This window comes from Oncorhynchus mykiss, chromosome 29, assembly GCF_057628025.1.
Source record: "Oncorhynchus mykiss isolate SJ-2025 chromosome 29, ASM5762802v1, whole genome shotgun sequence".
NCBI lineage: Eukaryota > Metazoa > Chordata > Actinopteri > Salmoniformes > Salmonidae > Oncorhynchus > Oncorhynchus mykiss.
The window spans coordinates 25875319-25894991 of NC_143050.1; the positions used below are offsets into that span (position 1 = coordinate 25875319).

The 19673-nt window shown below is 41.5% G+C and overlaps 1 protein-coding gene across 2 annotated transcripts in view; it reads left to right on the top strand.

Moving 5' to 3' along the window:
• The first annotated feature begins 337 nt into the window (after positions 1 to 337).
• The window catches only part of LOC110509815 (astrotactin-2), a 471341-nt gene continuing 452005 nt past the window's right edge, over positions 338 to 19673 (top strand). The window contains exon 1 of one of the 2 annotated variants that reach the window (XM_036967227.2): positions 338 to 790. In XM_036967227.2, the coding sequence (XP_036823122.2) occupies positions 460 to 790 (331 nt within the window). In that variant the 5' untranslated portion in view covers positions 338 to 459. The remainder of the gene's footprint in view (positions 791 to 19673) is intronic. The other variant, XM_090226889.1, reaches the window with a different exon arrangement.

The following is a 19673-nucleotide window of genomic DNA, read 5'->3' on the forward strand; positions in this document are numbered from 1 at the left end:
CATCAAGGCAATATGTGGCTATTTGAAGAATCTCAAATATAACATTTATTTAGATTTGTTTAACACTTTTTTTGGTTAGTACATGATTCCATATGTGTTATTTCATAGTGTTGATGTCTTCACTATTATTCTACAATGTAAAAAATAGGTAAAATAAAGAAAAACCCTTGAATGAGTAGTTGTTCTAAAACTTTTGACAGTACTGTATAGTCCAGTTTGTAACATTTTCTATAAAATGGGCTTTTAAATGATGTATGATTGCACGTAGTGAGCCTTGCATTTATGGATTTATGACCATTTGAATGTGGTTAAAATTCATATTATTACAGATCTGACTACACATGTGCTGCCGCCTCCTGGACAGACATGACTACCGTGCGCGTGCAGTGGCTGTAGTATAAACGAACAAGCAGTTTATGAGCCACACTCAAAGCTAGAGTACCGCGCAAAGGGATCGGGATGGCAAGGAGACTATCGCACCACGTCGTCCTCCTCCTGGGGCTCTTGCTGACAGGGACCGCTACAGTCCGGGCAAACAGAGGGGGAGCGATGCTTGAAGATGAGAGGGAGAAGGAAAACGACGAGAGCCATTGTGAAGTTAAAACCGTTACCGTTTCTACCCTTCCTGTACTCCGAGAGAATGAGTTCAGTTTCACCGGCGTTGGCTCAGGGAGCGTGGCCGGAGGAGGAGGGGAGTCCCGGCTCCTTTTATTCGTTAGAACAGACCTACCTGGAAGAATTTCCGTTATGGATGATCTCGACAACACCGCTCTCCCATACTTCACACTGGGTAAGAACATTGTAATGTTACTGTATGATCACTGTCCCCCATTACGCAACGATATCCGTTACCAGCTTTGAATTGGCTGGCATGTGCCTGGCCGGTGGTAGGTTATATTACCGAATTACATTATTTGTTTCCGTACATTCTCTTTAAATATTTATTCTACACTATGAAGCGTAATCTAAGGTTGAAAATAATGTCATCTTAACATGCAAACCCAAGCAGAGGCGTGTGGGCTAATCAAGGGGAAGAGCAAGTAAAACAGTGTTGCGAACTTATACTGTACCTGGACACCACTCGTGTAATGAAAACGTAACAACCAAGTCAACACTGTACTCGTTTGCTGTACTCTCTCTCTCTCACACACACACACGCACACACACACACGCACACACGCACGCACGCACGCACGCACACACACACACACACACACACACACACACACACACACACACACACACACACTAATTAGGTCTCTCTTGTGTCCTATGACAAATTATTACTGTGTCATATGCATGGCCTTAAGGATCCAGCAGTAAGGGAATGCATGGATTGCAATTTAGCCATGCAAATCCTCATGAAATTGGTATTTTGTCTTTTATCAACACATTATTCATAGCAAAGACTAGGATGAATGCAGTTTTGAAGGAGGTGTGATTAAGAAATGCATAATAATGTAAGATTGCTACAATGTCATCATTTTGTCATTGCAGTTTGTAAGAGTATGGGCGATGGCCCACATATGAGGTTGACTCTGCCTTGCATTGAATGAGTAGTGTTCCATTTCTGTCACTCTCTTTGGCTGCGCTTACACAGGCAGCCCAATTCAGATCATTTTTTTCACTAATTAGTCTTTTGATTAATCAGATCAGCTCTGAAAAATATCTGCTGTGAATTGGTCTGATGTGATTGGTCAAAATACCAAATAGTGGAAAAATGATCAGCATTCGGCTGCCTGTGTAAACGTAGCCTTTTTAGGATAGAAGTCTTGGACCATAGTTGTCAATCTTCAGGTCACATACACATAGTGAATCCTATAAGCCAAACATTAACACCTCCCACCCAATGAAATAATATTCACTGAGTGTACGAAATATTAGGAAGACCTTTCTAATACTGAGTTGCACCCCCTTTTGCCCTCAGAACGGCCTCAATTTTGGGGGGCTTGGACTCTACAATGTGTCGAAAGCATTCCACAGGGTTGCTGGCCCATGTTGACTCCAATCCTTCCCACAGTTGTGTCAATTTGGCTGGATGTCCTTTGGGTTGTTGACCGTTCCTGATACACACGGGAATCTGTTGAGCGTGAAAAAAACAGCAGGGTTGCAGTTCTTGACACACTCAAACCAGTGCACCTGGCACCTACTACAATACCCCGTTCAAAGGCACTTAAATATTTTGTCTTACCCTTTCACCCTCTGAAGGACACACATTCTCAATTGTCTCAAGGCTTAAAAATCCTTCTTTAACCCGTCTCCTTCCATTCATCTACACTGATTGAAGTGGATTTAACAAGCGACATCAATAAAGTGTCATAGCTTTCACCCGGATTCACCTGGTCAGTCTATGACTGTCGACTGTAGGCTGTGTTATTGCAATGTGAAAGCAAACAGCAAGGTTGTTTTATATTCACATTCAGAGGTAGTAGTCATTTATTGTATGTGTGTAGGGCAACAATCTGTGACAAACTGGTTGATATGTACAACAGTGCCCTACCAGAGAATCTCAAGCTGCATCCTGGCTCATAGGGAGATAAAAGATCAGCGATATAGGTTGGGGCTAAACCAAGCCTAGACTTAAATGTGATTAATAAAACATTTAAACACACACAGATTGATGCACACACACATTTAAATGTTTAATTATTCACATTCACGTCTAGTCTTGGTTTAGCCGCACCCTATATCTCTGATCTTTTACCTCCCTCCCTACGAGCCAGGACACAGCATGAGATCCTGACAGGCCACTGTTGACCATTCCAAAGACTAGGTTAAAAACAAAAGGAGATCAGGCATTTTCCATTCGGGCCCCTAGAATTTGGAATGGTCTGCAAGAGGAGATCAGGTTTGCAGATTCAGTGCCTCTTTTTAAATCTCTGCTGAAGACACACTTTCATAAAGATGATTTTAATGTATGATAATTAGCTATATTTTTTTATCTTCCTTTTTCCTGTTCCTTTGTTTCTTTGTTAGTACTTTTATTTTAGGATTTGAAGCACTTTGTTACTTGTATTGAAAAGCACTACACAAATAAAGTTATTATTATTATTATTATTATTCCCTGTTTATGAATCATATGGGAGCTCATTTACCTGAAACAGAACTGTTCTGGTTCACACAATCGCAAGATTCATACCGTACATTTTTTACTTGAACCGTGCACAAAAATTGGATAGTATAGTAACCCGGATGTGTTGTGGAACATCTCTCTCTCTCTAACTTTCTCTCTCTCGCTCTCTCTCTCCCTCAACAACTATGTCAACATTAGTCACCATTTGCCCTCTCTCTGTCTCTTTCTGTTTCTCAGCAGCATTGAGACTGCAGACTAAACAGACTGCAGGGTCTGGAGCATAAGCTTGTAATCGCTTTCTTTTCCCATTACGGACATGCATCGACTCGAGTTGGGACTCTGTGTCCTCCCATTCAGCCCACTAGCAAATTTGCTGCGCTCTCGCCATGACTGCTCTTTGTATAGGGGGAGGAGATGGATTTCGTCAGGTCTTGATTTAAGTTAGTACAGAAGCTCGATCACTGGGCTGCCTTGCTGCCTGGCTGGGACAGCCAAAGGGGACTCCAAGGTTATTTTTAGGAAATGTATAGTAACTGTTTCCAAACTGACAGTTGATATCCACTTTCACAATGGTATGTCCAGGTTTTCATGTTGAACTAAAGGGCCCTTCTCAGTATGACAGTATGACAAGTCAACATGAAGATAGCCATACAGTACAGTGATATTTTGTGTCAACACTGTCCTTTTTCCCATGTGGTGGTATACCTTACAGTGTGTACTTTCTACAATAACAACAATTTGTTGACGCCACAGGATGATACCAAGCCTTAGGCCTTACTGCACACAGATGAACACAATATGAAACCCAGACAGAGACACAGATAGAGACATGGAGACACACACATACGCACACAACATAATAGTGAGACTCCACTCGGCCCCCTCAGTTTCCTTCTCTGTATTTGAATTTATCAGTGGAATATGGCGGTAGAAGGCAGCCCTAGAGACTGGAGGGGGAGTGTTTAACTGACCGGTCTGTCAGATACTCACCCCCCTGGCCACAGGGCCCAGTCATGATTTATTACCACAAGTGTCACTGAAAATGGATGAGCATAGTGGGCAGAGAGGAAAAAGGACAAAGTGGAATCCTTCCCTTTATTTTGTCTCCGAACATGATGTGTTCGAGCATGATTTGAAAGCAGGTCGACTCACCAGACGTATTTCATATGCAGCGACCACTGCTCTGCTCTGTGTTGGCCTCTGCAAGATGGTGCATATTGTTATGCTTGAGTGTTTTTGGTTAGATATGTGTGTGGGTGTGTTTTTGTATGCAGTTTTAAGTTTCCTGCTCCGAATGAAAGGTTATGTTTAATTCACCTTATGTACTTCTTACTTGCAAATCCAGATGATGATTTCTACTCAATTTTAGAGATACTTGGATTCAAAGGAAATAAATGTGTTCAGTACTGTACTTGTCTGATTTCTTAAACACTTCATTACCAGCTAACCTTATAAAAAATTGAGGCACCTAGTGGAAGAGCAAAAGCTCAAATCGAATCTTCTCTGTCCATCGCCCATCCCAGACGACTGAGCAGTAGACAACTACACTGTTTCCTTTCCAGCACTCATCATGTTTCTGTATGCCATCTTATCACACTATTGGCTTGTCCTCGCCAGGCCTTTCCACTTTCCCATCCTCATCTCTCTCTCTCTCTCTCTCTCTCTCTCTCTCTCTCTCTCTTTCTTTTTTTTCTCTTTCTCTCTTTCTCTCTTTCATTCTTTCTCTCTTTCTCTCTCTCTCTTTATTTTTTTCTCTCTCTCTCTCCAGACAGCGTTACAGCTGTCTGGCAGATAGGAGATTGAAAGCAACAGTGGAGGGTAAGAGGAGGGAAAAAATAAATAGCCAAAACAAGTTGGCCCCAGAGGAGAGGTATATACCCTGTGGCCCAGAGTGCTGTACATCTCAATCACACATCAAGGTTTGAGCTGTGTACTGATGTGGGAGCAGTGAGGGGAGTTGAGAGGGTTGTTGGGGTAAGGGCACATCGTGGAGCTAAGATCGGATCTGCCATGAGTCCCTGGATTTGTTCCATTTTGGGTTTGTGATCAGAATGTTCTCCATCTGTAGCTTGGTGTTACTCATTGTCTTTGAAGATAAGAAAACATGTACAGTAGGGACAATGTCTTATGTCAGTCAAAGGATTAGCATTGCTTAACAATGACATTACCTATCAGCATCCCGGAGTCGCCTCTTCACTGTTGACGTTGAGACTGGTGTTTTGCGGGTACTATTTAATGAAGCTGCCAGTTGAGGACTTGTGAGGCATCTGTTTCTCAAACTAGACACTATAATGTACTTGCCCTCTTGCTCAGTTGTGCACCGGGGCCTCCCACTCCTCTTTCTATTCTGGTTAGGGACAGTTTGCGCTGTTCTGTGAAGGGAGTAGTACACGGTTTTGTACGAGATCTCCAGTTTCTTGACAATTTCTCGAATGGAATAGCCTTGATTTCTCAGAACTAGAATAGACTGACGAGTTTCAGAAGAAAGCTCTTTGTTTCTGGCCATTTTGAGCCTGTAATCGAACCCACAAATGATGATGCTCCAGATACTCAACTAGTCTAAAGAAGGACCGTTTTATTGCTTCTTTAATCAGAGCAACAGTTTTCAGCTGTGCTATCATAATTGCAAAAGGGTTTTCTATTGATCAATTAGACTTTTAAAATGATAAAGTTGGATTAGCTAACACAACGTGCCATTCGAGCACAGGAGTGATGGTTGCTGATAATGGGCCTCTATACGCCTATGTAGATATTCCATAAAAAAATCAGCCGTTGCCAGCTACAATAGACACGTTCAACATATAGATTGTCTAGACTGTATTTCTGATCAATTTGATGTTATTTTAATGGACAAAAAGTGTTATTTTCTTTCAAAAACAAGGACTTTCTAAGTGACCCCAAACGTTTTGAATGGTAGTTTACACTGAAAATGATACTGTTGATTCTTCTTGTTGTCTTTTTGATTCATGGCTGAGTGTCAAAACACCGGTTTTATAATTCATAATAAATATGCTGAAATAAGTCATGATAGACCATTACATAAAAGTTACTCCCTATACACATGTCACACTTGTGTTCAGATAACTTGTAATTTTGATAAATTAGTACCGTATAAACTGCACATGCACCAGACTGGAATTGGTAAGCTTGTTCTACTGTAATCAGTAGCGCGTGCAAATTAATCACTCATATCGATATTGTATTGAAATCAATGTAATTGGGACAATAATTTACCTCTGTGAGAAAATATTTTTTTGTACAACGCCATCACGGAAATGGAAACGCTTTTTTGACTGGATATTTTCCCATGAATCACCACCTCACATTGGTTTCTAAATAGCGACAGGTGTTGGCTTTCATTTGAACGCTATCTTAACCGTCAAATCCATCAATTCATGTGAGGCCAGAGACGTTTATGGGAGGACCATCCAATTTTTTTCTTGCCACCGTGGTCTAAAAATGACAGCTGCGTTTTAAGTCCCACTGCGGACTGGCGCGTATGATAAAAAACACTGGATGTGTTTTAAGCAATCAATGTTGTGAGATTGTGATGACAATTATCTTTAATAATAACATCACTAATCTGAGGTAAAAATGATGTGTATTTCATGTAACTCTTGTGGGGTGAAAACAGGAGTCTGTGTAGTGTAGTAACACTTTCTGTCCACCATAGGTAAATTAGCGTAATATAACATAATTAAATATGTCAAACTAATTAGTAATTGAATATATTATGATAGTAAATGTAGCACACTCACACATTGTTACATCAGTGACATATATTTATTCCTACTTTAACCATGGAGAGAGTTTAACACAATTTTACCAGTTGCTCTAGACTAGCGCGTCCATTGGGTCTGTGCAGCAGGCTAAATGTGACAGCTTTTTCCCCCCCTTACAACCGGTCAAAACTGATGTCATTTTGACATTTTGCACAGAAAATCGTTCCTGTTTCTTTTTTGCAGGATTATTTTTTCTCCCCAGTTCCTAAATGTCTTTGCTCTGCGATAGATGACAGAGAACACTTTACCGATGTCAACTAGATTGAAGCATTCATTCTATTGATCTATTACATTATTCTGTTGAGCAAGGGTTTCTTTAGTCTTCTAGGGCAACATATAATGAATGACAAAAGAGAAACGGCATGTATCTAATTAAGTTGACCAACAAATAGCCTACCAAAATGTCAGAGATTTTCTGCTGAAACATATCTAAATCACCATATAAAAATCCTGCCCCAAGCTGTCCAAAAATCGTTCTGCCGTCTTTGACTGTAGCCTTTCGCACATTTTCTATATTTGCTGGCTAGGGCTGGGTGCGGGCCTCAGATTTTCACTTCATCACATATAGTCGGGTGGTTGCGGATGGGTTATTAGCAATTGCGGGCGGGTGCGGGTGAAGAAACAGCTAACCCCTAGTACCTATAATTAGTCTCAAGGCTCAAGCTTGTAGTTAATGTGACAATTTAGCCAGGCTGTGACGTTTGGATGCATGTTGAGTAGAGCTACAATCATCACGGGTTGCAGACCACAATTCCTTCTTGATGCCTTGGCTGAAGCCATCGCTTAGCCGATGACATTAGCGATGGCTTCAGTCAAGTCATCATGAAGGAATTGTGGTCAGCTTGTGTTGGTAATGGAGTGTGTTACAGGTGGTGTCACTGGCCAGTTGTGGTTGGCGTTCAAATCTGGAATCAGCTGGTTCTTTAGGCTATGTTGCAGTGTTTGTTGTTGGCACCATTGTACCATCTCATCACATGTTGGTAGCAGTCTTAGTTTTCTAATCTTGTATTGTACCTCAAACTGTTGTTCCTTCCTTTCTCTGTCCATCTATCAAAAAAAATGATCTGCATTGATCTGACATTTATCTTGAAATCAGCTATTTGTCAGATGTCTATAATAGCTTAATAGCTTAACAGTAGGGAAAGCTTAAATGTTCTCTATGTGTACAGAGGCGCCAAGCAAACCCTATCTGAATGTCATCTAAAACATTGTGCTCATCTCTGAGTTGTTTTAATTGCACTTGTCCAATGAGTACTGAGTGTGCTATGTCAATGTACAGATTGAGTTCCTTTGTTCCAGTGTCCCTGCTTTCAACTGTTTTACAGTTGTGTTGCATTGCTCATGTGTTTGCTGCTGACAAGATGTCTATTTGCTGTTGGGTAATCTGACTGGAGAAAAACAAATGAGTCAATGTGCAAATGGGATAAAATTGCTAGCTATTTCTGCATTTAGATTAGCATAAAATGAGTTTGAAATACTGCTTTGTGTGACTGAGGCCAGAATTCAGTCGTAACATATTGAGATATGGTGTAGGAGTAGACTTTGTAGGAGTAGAGAATAGTTTTTTCCCCTTTCATCACCAGTCAGTTGCTGCGCAGCTAAAACTTAGTTCCACATCCACATCCAATCATATGTCTGTCAGAAAATATGTAACGGACACTCAATCACATTAGACATACAGTATAAACTCACACTAATGATAGGCTATAGAATGAGAAGTACTGTATAGGCTAGAACTAATGATAGGTTGCCTGTGTACTAATCAGGTACCATTGTGCCCATCTGTATTTCACAAAGAGATGCTCTTCTCAGTCCTTGCTCTGAATGCTTCCAGAGGTTCAGTGACAGCCCCAGGGATGGAGCAGTATAGATCGTCTTCCTGTCTCCTCCTATCTTGTTTTTGTTTGGTGTCAATTGAAACCAGGAGTCCATGTTATTATCTTGACATCAACAGAGAAATAAAAGGCGAACCAATCTTTCTTCTCCTCCCTCGCTGGATGAGTCCAATACTGACAGTCAGTCCTTTGATAGATTTCTGTTGGGCTTTGTTGCCGCTGTAATCGTCTCCCTCCAAGACCCGATCGGTTTCACGCTTCTGTTTTTATGGCCAACTTTCAGATTCACAGTAAGTAACTAATCTTTTTCACTTCTTACTCTGGATTATTTCAGAAACAGGCGCATCTACTCTATCGGAGTGTATTCTATGAACCAATTCCCCAAAGACGTATAAACGTTCTATATACATTTTATAGAGCTGTGCAGTCTGTGGTAAGTAAATGCATATTAACATGACACTGATTTATACAAGTCATTCAATTTAGTTACTCAGCTTCCTCTTTGGTCTGTTCTGGTGTACCCTGTCACCCAATGTGGTGACTTCCTAATGGAAGCCCTCTTAAGACAAACACATTTTGGTAGTAGAAGCCAAGGGATAAGGACATGGTGTGGAGTAGAGGGGGGAAGGCGATGTGCTGGGCTGAATTCTGTCACTCTGTAGAGTGTCCGTCCTCAAACAAGATGTTGAATAATTGAATAGTTTAAATTGTACTGTGTTTTGAATTTCCTCTAAAGTACTCTCACTGCTGCAATGACAATTTGATTTGGGATATGACAAAACACTGCTTTTGAGATAACAAAAGACAAACCTGAGTGGGAGACAGAGAGCAGAGTACGGAGAGGGGTTCGGGGCTTTTGGGGGTGGGGTTCAGAACGTAAAAGGTAAAAGGATAAAAAATTATGAAAACGCAATTAACAGTAAAACCGAGGATTAACAGGTCCTCATTTCATTACTTGGGAGGTTTATAAATGAATGGCAATATGTGGCTTCGGCGCAAAGTCATCTAAGAATTTGATTGACCATGGCACAGATTGAAGCCTGCACTAGAAATGTACAGTACTATTAAACCCACTGACTTGTCCTCCATCGATGCCATTTGATTAGGATTATTGCTTTCTTATTCCTATAATGCTTTGTATATTTATTTCACCCAAAAACAGTCCTTGGCAGGCAGATTGAATTGCCAGTTGTCTGCAGCTTGGAAAAATGTGATATGCATGACTGTGTCAGGTGATTGAGTTTTAACGAAGTCAACTTCATTTGTGTCTGCTCTCCTCACCTCCTTTGCCCTAGACCTGATGCTCTGGCATGTTGATAAAGCCAAACTGGAATGCTGGGGGTAAAATGCCCCCTAGTCTCCTAGTAGCCCTTCTATAGCTGAAATATATAAGGCCTGTCGGACATGATAAACTGGCAATAAAAGACCAGAGCTGGAGACAGAGAAAGAGACAGCCCCTGCTATAACACATCCATCCGGCTTTGGCAGGGGAAGCGGACACCTCTGCCAGTCTGCAGCCGTCCCTCCGTCCCCCTGCTGATGCCCGGCCTGCAGTGTTTCCTGTGCCCCTCTGCCTGGGAGTCGAATGTCCTCACAGATTGCTGTGTCAGTGGCACCTCGCCACATGCCGTCATCACAAGCTGCTTCTTCTAAATAGCAGAGCGTGCCACTCTTTCTTTTATATTGTCAGTTTTTCAAATGTTAATGGCAACGTTCCTCTGTAATCACAGTGCCTTCAGAAAATATTCATACCCCTTGACTTATTCCGCATTTTGATGTGTTGCAGCCTGAATTCAAAATTGATTAAATTTTTTTTTTTTCTGTCACCCATCTAAACACAACACCCCATATTGACAAAGTGAACATTTATTAGATTTTTTTTTGCAAGTGTATTGAAAATGAAATGCACAAGTATTCATACAGCTGAGTCAATAGTTTGTAGAAGCACCTTTGGCAGCAATTACAGCCGTGAGTCTTTCTGGGTAAGTCTCTAAGAGCTTTGCACACCTGGATTTTACAATATTTTCACATTGTTATTTTTGAAATTGTTCAAGCTGTGTCAAGTTGATTATTGATCATTGCTAGACAACCATTTTCAAGTCTTGCCATACATTTTCAAGCTGACTTAAGTCAAAACTGTAGCTAGGCGACTCAAGAACATTCCATGTAATCTTGGTAAGCAACTCTTGGCAAGCGGCCGCAGTCATACCCCTTTGAAGAGGGGTATGACTGCGGCCGCTTTCCAATCTTTCTGGGACGATATCTGGGACAATACGAAAGAGAGGTTGAACAGATTTGTAATAGGGGTTGCGACAATGGCGGCGGATCATTTTAGGAAGAGAGCGTCCAGATTGTCTAGCCCAGCTGATTTGTAGAGATCCAGATTTCAGGACGTCAGCTGTCTGGATTTGAGTGTTGGAGAAGCGAGGGGGGGGGGGGGGGGGGGGGGTTGGGCTTGGGCCAGTTGCTGCAGGGGGTGCAGAGCTGTTGGCCGAGGTTGGGGTAGCCAGGGGGAAAGCGTGGCCAGCCGTAGGGAAATGCTTATTGAAATTCTCGATTATTGTAGATTTATCGGTGGTGACAATGTTTCCTAGCCTCAGTGCAGTGGGCAGCTGAGAGGAGGTGCTCTTATTCTCAATGGACTTTACAGTGTCCCAGAACGTTTTGGAATTAGTGCTGAAGGGTGCAAATTTCTGTTTGAAAAAGCTAGCCTTTGCTTTCCTAACTGACTGTGTATATTGGTTCCTGACTTCCTTGAAAAGTTGCATATCGCAGGGACTAATCGAAGCGAGTGCATTGCACCAAAATACGTTTTTGTGCTGGTCAAGGGCAGTCAAGTCTGGAGTGAACCAAGGGTTATATCTGTTCTTACTTCTACATTTTTTGAGGGACATGCTTATTTAAGATGGTGAGGAAGGCACTTTTGAAGAACCACCAGGCATCCTCTACTGACGGGATGAGGTCAATATCCCTCCAGGAGACCCGGGCCAGGTCGATTAGAAAGGCCTGCTCGCTGAAGTGTTTTAGGGAGCTTTTGACAGTGATGAGGGGTGGTCGACCCATAACGGATGCTGGAAATGAGGCAGTGATCGCTGAGATCCTGGTTGAAAACAGCAGATGTGTATTTAGAGGGCAAGTTGGTCAGGACAATATCATTGAGGGTGCCCATGTTTACGGATTTGGGGTTGTACCTGGTGGGGGATACTGTCACGGATCCCTCTGGAACTTTCATCATGCACACCTGTCCCCTATTCCCACTGATTAGTACTTGTATAAGTGTGCCCTTTGGTTTCTTTTGTCTGTCGATTATTGTTATCATGTCCGTTGGTGCATGTGAGTAACTGTGCTGTGTGTTTTGGCTTTCGTGCCATTGTGAATTGCGCAAATGATTATGGGTCTCGTCCCATGTGTTAATCATTGTGCGCGTGTGTTATTTATTCAAGGTACTCCTCGCTCTTTTGTTTGGGTTTCAACCCTGTGTTTTTGTTACGTGTTTGTTTGGTCTTTTTCCCTGTGCCTTTACACGGCACGCCGTAATTTGGGCTTAATAAGAAAAACTATTACACATTCCTGCGTCTGTCTCCCGAATCTCTTCATACCAACGTGACAGAATAATCAACCATTAAGGGAGACAGCGGGAATGGCCCGTCAGACGACGCTGCGACTGGTCCGTCTGGCAGTGCCGCACCTTCGGTAGCTGCAACTGGCCCATCCGACGCTGCCACAACCGGTTTGTCCGACGGTACTGCTACTGGTCCATCCGCCGTCACCGCAACTTCGGCAGCCGGCGGCGACTGCCCATCCGATGACGACGCAACTTCGGCAGCTGCATCGGGTTCTGATCGACCCGGGGGGGGGGGTGCTATCACGGATCCCTCTGGAACTCTCATTATGCACACCTGTCCCCTATTCCCATTGATTAGTACTTGTATAAGTGTGCCCTTTGGTTTCCATTGGGCTGTCGAATATTGTTACATTGTCCATTGGTGCGTGTGAGTACCTGTGCTGTGTGTTTTGGCTTTCGTGCCATTGTGGATTGCGCAGATGATTACGGGTCTCGTCTGGTGTGTTAATTATTGTGCGCGTGTGTTATTTATTCGAGGTACTCATCGCTCTTTTGTTTGGGTTTCTACCCTGTGTTTTGTTACATGTTTGTTTGGTCTTCGTTCCCGTGCCTTTACACCGCATGCCGTAATTTGGGCTTAATAAAAAAAACTGTTACGCATTCCTGCGCCTGTCTCCCGAATCATTTATGCCAGCGTGACAATAACAAATGGGTTGAATACTTCTTGACTCAAGACATTTTAGCTTTACATTTTCAACAAACAAAATTCCAGTGACACAATCTCAATTTATTAAATGTTTAATTTATGCTGTAACACAACAACATTTGGAAAAAGAAAAGGGGTATGAATACTTTCTGAAGGCATTGTATATACATACTATTTTGTTTCCTATAGTATTTTTTTGAAGTATGCTACTCTCATCTAAGGCATTTCATTTTCAGCCTATGAAAAAAAACTGGTATTTTATTCTGTTTGAGTCTTTTTTTGGTTCTTAGAGTAGCTTTCATTTCTCTGAAAAGCCAATGGCACCAGGAAAAAAAGGCCAATCCAACTTTACAGGATTAGGAGGAAATGAGAAATTAAAGTGGAATAGCGCTTTGCCAAAAGCAATAATCTTACATAACACCATTTCAGATGATTACTTTTACAATTACATATAGATTCACAGATTTTTCTTTCTCCCGTTTGCAATTACATATAGCCTGCTATTCGGCTTCAATACTGAACATATTCTGTCATTTTTTTAAATAAAGCCCATTAGATAAGCATAAGATCCAATATGTTTCCAGCATCCAGTATTTTCCTAGTTTATTGTTGTCATAGACGATAATAATCCTAATCCTTTTGAAGTTAGATTTTGTCTAGACAACAAAGTAACCACGAATAAACACATACATTTCGGATAGAGCATACACTGTATTAGTACACCATCAGCTTCACCACACCATAAGTATGGACAGTTAGCTAGACAATGTATCATGTTGAATAAAGTATGGGCTTTCCACCAGAGTCAAAGGCACAGTGGAATCAATGGTCTCTCAGTGGCTGACTCACTCAGTTAGATCATCACCTCCATCTCTGGCATCAAAGTTACCAAACGGCCAGCAAACTTCTTCCGCCGGGCTGCCAGGCCCCGGTCGCTACAGCACGGCCAGGATGAAAGACTGTGCATCATTCTGTTTTTAGGCTCCAGTTGCTTTTTCGCTTTTCTGATTTTCTGTGCACTCCGTTTGAAGGTGACCTCTATCTGTAGCTCTATTTTAGCTTCACGTCCTCCTCCTTTAATTTTATACTGCCTCGATGTGTGCTGTATACTAGAGTAAAAGTATGATTCAGAGGGACAAAGTGTATTTTTTTAAACAAAATTTCCCCTTGACTCTTCATTTTTGCGTGTATCGCAATTGCAAGATTAAATGGTTACACTTTATACATGTTTTATCTAACAGAGCTTAATTAATTAAACTTGGTAAGAATTTACATTGGCTTTTAGACAAGCACTGAGTCAAGAATCTCAAATGTGATTCATAATTTAATTTGATCAGTGTCTTGGCTTAGATACATTTTGGTTTATTTATGAAAAATGTGTTCTGAAAAATGGAAAAAGGAGGCATTGTCTAAATAAGCCCTTGACAAAAAGATGTTTAAGAACCTTAACATTTGATTCCCTACAGAATTCCCATCACACCTTGGAGCGCAGCCACCACAACACATTCTCCCTATGATCACGGATCCCACAGACACACCTAAACCTTTTATCTATGCTTGTGTATTTCACAAAGACTTCCATTCTCCATTTTCTCATGCATCATTCTCTACCTACCCCCAGATCTTTGTACCCTGGCCTGCCTCATAACTTTCTATTTCAATTACCCAAAAACAACTAAGATGTTGTTTGTATTATTGTCAGATACACCAGATAGGTGCAATGAAATGTTTTTTTTTACAGGGTTTTACAGGGTCAGCCATAGTAGTACGGCACTCCTGGAGCAAATTAGGGTTAAGTTCCTTGCTCAAGGGCACATCGACAGATTTATCACCTTGTCAGCTCTAACCACCAGGCAACCTGCCGCCCTAAGATTCAAACAGTGAACTACCTAAAACCTCACTAATTTGAAATGAAACAGAGAACAAAGGATAGCTAAGAGGCATGAAATTAGATTCACATCAGCATTCCTTTCACACCTTGGAGCAAAGACAGCGCCATGCGGTGAGGTACCGAGGTGTTTAAGAAAGTTCACAACCTTCGAAGCGTTTCAACAGTGCTATTTTACAGACTCCCCATTTCTATTTCCGCACTCACAATATGTTTCTGTCAGATTCCATCTTTACTGTAATTCAACACAGCCAACACTACTGTAAAGAGTCCCACCAAACATGCAGTTCTGATAAGCCTTGAGGGAAATTGGCAGTTCGACCCCAAACACGAGTTATACGTTATCTCTTATTCAGTCGCATTAGTATGCTATAAACTCACTCAATCTGTCTGTCTGTCTCTGTCTGTCTGTCTGTCTGTCTGTCTGTCTGTCTGTCTTTCTCTCTCGCTCTCTTTCTTTCTCCCATTCTGAAGCTCAGCGCACACACACACACACACACACACACACACACACACACACACACACACACACACACACACACACACGACACTCTCCCGTTTGGCAGGTATTGTGTCTGCCTCTGGATAAGCTGGGATCCTGCACTAATTATCCCGTAGAAGAAGTGTTTTAGTGCAAAGCCATGTAATACCCAAGTCCTTTAGGTCACACGTGTTTAGAGTGGGCTAAGAACCGTGTCAAGGTGAGTGACGGTATCATGCATAGCATGGATTTACAGCTCTCTGTGTGTGTGTGTGTGCGTGCGTGCGTGTGTGTGTTGCTGAGGTTAAGAATATAGATTGGTGATAGAAACGGCTGTGTTTCTTTTTTCTTTTTCATGCATATTTATCACGCTTATCCTTCATCAAGCACTCTATTGTGTCGAGGGGTGTCATGTTTGTGAGTAATATGTATACAGGGCATGGTGGAAGCTGTACACAAACACACAAAACAATAGGTAGGACATGAGTTTTGTGTAAATTATGATTTTGTGTAATATCTAAAACATACTGCGTTGATGCAAGCGCATGCATGCAGACATGCAGACAATCATACGTCGTCATATTCTCTCATATTTCTCATCTCTCACACACTTGGGAGGCAAAAACAACATTGTTTTTCTCCATCTGGCTTGTCGTTTTGCCCAATGATTTATATATACACTATATATACACTAGATGACTAGAAGCCACCGTGCCTCCATTTTGGCACTCTCCGACCATGGTGGCACTCTCCGACCATGCCTACATTTGTTTTTGCCACATTAATTCTGTTACATAAATGTTAATGCATACTTTTAAATGATATTTTGTGAGCTAAACATAAAATAAAATAAACATTTTCCTTGAAGTATACTTTTTTAGAAAATACTAATGTTACTGTCCCCACTACAACAACAAAAATACTTAAATACATGTAATTTTGTCCATGAAACATTTGAATGAAATACTGTCAAATTCCATTCATTTCTATGGAGGACTGCTTTTCTGATAAGTGTCGATATGGCCGACCGGTGGCTTCAAAGCATCTCCATGGCCAAAACATAGTATCTGCAATCCAGGGTTTGTACTGTATACATCATTGGTTTTACCCAATAAAGATACTGGAGAAATAAATATTATCTGCAGTATTTAGTGTGCTTTGCAAGGGCAGAAAAATACATTCCAACAGGAACAGTAAGCCAACTGGGCTCAATTAAACAGTTATTTCCTGCTTCTCTCGCCCTGAATTGCCCTGTTTGTAAAGGGTTTTGGCCCAGTTGCGGCGTTGTTGCGACCACTGGCTATTTTGGCTCTGTCGTCCTAACAGGTGTCTTTGTGTACTAAAATCCCCATGGCGAGAACATCTGTGACTTAGATAGTGAGGAGAACAGTGTTCTTCTCCCAGTCCTACTGCTAGAGGGTCTTTAGCTGCAGTCCTCCTGCTAGAGGGTCTTTAACTGCAGTCCTCCTGCTAGAGGGTCTTTAACTGCAGTCCTCCTGCTAGAGGGTCTTTAACTGCAGTCCTCCTGCTAGAGGGTCTTTAGCTGCAGTCCTCCTGCTAGAGGGTCTTTAGCTGCAGTCCTACTGCTAGAGGGTCTTTAGCTGCAGTCCTACTGCTAGAGGGTCTTTAGCTGCATATTTGTTTGCGAAGACAGGCAAATAAATATTTGATGTCAAGATGGAGATGAATCATCATGTAATGTAAGTGATAATGAATTGATGTGAGTTAGTCAAACATTAGGTTCACAGAACAACATGGCATCCAAGGCAACTTGGCAGGTTCTCATTCAAAAACAAAAAGACCCCACCTCCCACGCATATCAAATCCTACCTGTGGCGAGACGAACTGAGGCTGAAGCAGAACCATGTGGTAATCGCGTCATAGGCATGCAATCGCACGGTGACCCAGAGCTATGAACCAGAGCAGGAACTGTTATGATCAGAAAGTAGCAGAATTCACCACCATTCAATTACTATTCAGGTGAAAAGAAGGAGTGAAGACCGGAGGAATATTAGACTTGCTGCTCTAATTCCTAGCTACTAGGTAACAAAATGCTAGTGGCATCAGCACACAGCAGAGAGCAATTTGGTCTGATTGTTGTTATCCATGAGGGCTAGCTAGTGGACACAATCAAGCAGTACATTTTGTTTTATTTTTTGCATCTTGGCTTAATGAGGGAGTGGTGGAAATGTGGAGGCTGTTAACAGGTTGCAATGACTGGCAGACATGTTCATGTGGATTGTCCTCTCTGACCATAATTACTTTTGTATTCTAATTTTTCTGACAGCCTTGACGTTAAACTGACATTATTATACTGACCCAAACAATGGCAATACCGTGATAATGGCTACGCACTCATATGCAGGAATGCAAATATTTGATGTAAATACTTAGTTAATGACATTCACTACAGCATGTCTTATTAATGGAAATTATTTTGAAAGATAGGTATTGTCAATAATACTGACATTGAGGAAAATATGTTATCTCTAGCCCATTCCTAATGTAGCATGCTGTGAATATACTACACTGTTGCCCATATAAGCTTCTGTTAACATTGAACGTGCAGCGGGGTCACAGTCAGCATATTTCCCCAGGATGAATAACCTATTTGCTAATGAGCTCCTTTCATACATAACGTGATTGTAAGCCGATCCAGAGCTTCCTCAATGTCCTTTTAGCCCACATCATTTTTTTCTCCCATTCATCATTTCCTGTAACATTCTTTATGTGCTTTGAATTAAAATGGCTGAATGTACTGTAGTAAGCGTGATATGTTGAATTTAGGTACAGTAAGACTGATAACGCCTGGACTTCAAGGACACAGAAATACCATGGAAAATAACAGCTGAAAGAGATGTCAAATATAGAATAAAATATGTTTCTTTCAGACTTTGATAAAAACCAGTTCTAAAATAATTTACTTTTACCTCAAATATCCTTGCATCCTTTTATTGAGCCATTAGCCAGCAGTAATATACACACACATGAGAACCCAAGACAAACAGAAACAAGCTCTATAGTTATTTTCACAGGTGGTTGTACAACATGTACAGTGTCTCCTGCACATTAGCACCCAGCAAACGTGTGAGCACTCTTCCGTAGCATGAGCACAATCAGTGCTGTTAACTGTGTAATGATCATGGGTTAATACACAGAATTAAGGAGACAATTCGTAATGGCAGTCTCGAGTGATCATCACTTAGTTAGGCTGTTAAGCAGATGACAGAGTCAGAAACAAAAATATGGAGAGAAAAGAGATAAGCAAAAGAGGAAGCCTAACTAACTTGTGACTGACTGGCAAGGCTATTAAGTCTTTGCTTCTTTACCAAAAATATTTAACCCTATGTATGCTGACTGTGTAAGGAAAGTGTTCCCTTTTGCTGACCTATAAAGTAGGTCTTGTGAAGAACACAATCAGTCTTATTCCGACAACTTTTGCATTGATTCCGATAAGAGAACACCTTTTGGCTTATCCAGCACACAGACAATAGCCTGCATCGTTCTGCTCTGTGTCCTTTCCTGTTTCCTCAGTGCTGTACTGGAACTGTGGGATCTTTGTCCCCTAATTGTCACTCTCCCTTAAGCTTGCACTCTCTTCCAATTGGTTTCACTACATATTTTACACCTGAGCTGTGAGATCTTGTGCTCTCGACCAATATACTGTAGAGCCCTCAAACTCAACTCTGGACCTCGAAGCCAGTTCCTCTGCGTTTTTTCATTGTTCTACTCTAATCAGGGACTAATTTAGACCTGGAATATCAGGTGGGTTAAATTACCGTAATGATCAGGTAGAACAGAAAACCAGCAGGCTCCGGACCTTGTAGGGTAAGAGTAGAAAACCCCTGCTGTAGAGTAACAGAGACACAGGGGTACTGCAACATGGGCTGTAATGAAGGAGACTAGCATGCTGTGTAGATGCTGTATTATTCAGCCTATCTGCATCTAGATTATTTGTCATAGACCTCTGCAGTATTGTTAGTGTACAGTACTAATGTCATGTTTCACATTATTATGTTCTAACAGGGACGGGCACACTATGGCCTTATGCACTGATATATAAGCACCGTGACTTCAGAAAGTATTCATACCCCTTGGCTTATTCCACGTTTTTTTGTGTTACAGCCTGATTTCAAAATGGATTAAATATATATTTTTTCTCTCACCCATCTACACACAATACCCCATGATGACAAAGTGAAATCATGTTTTTTGAAGTTTTTGCACAAATATCTAATTTTACATGAGTAATCACACCCCTAAGGCACCTTTGGTGGTGATTAAAGCTTTGTGTCGTCTTGGGTATGTCTGTATCAGCTTTGCACATCTATATTTGGGACTTT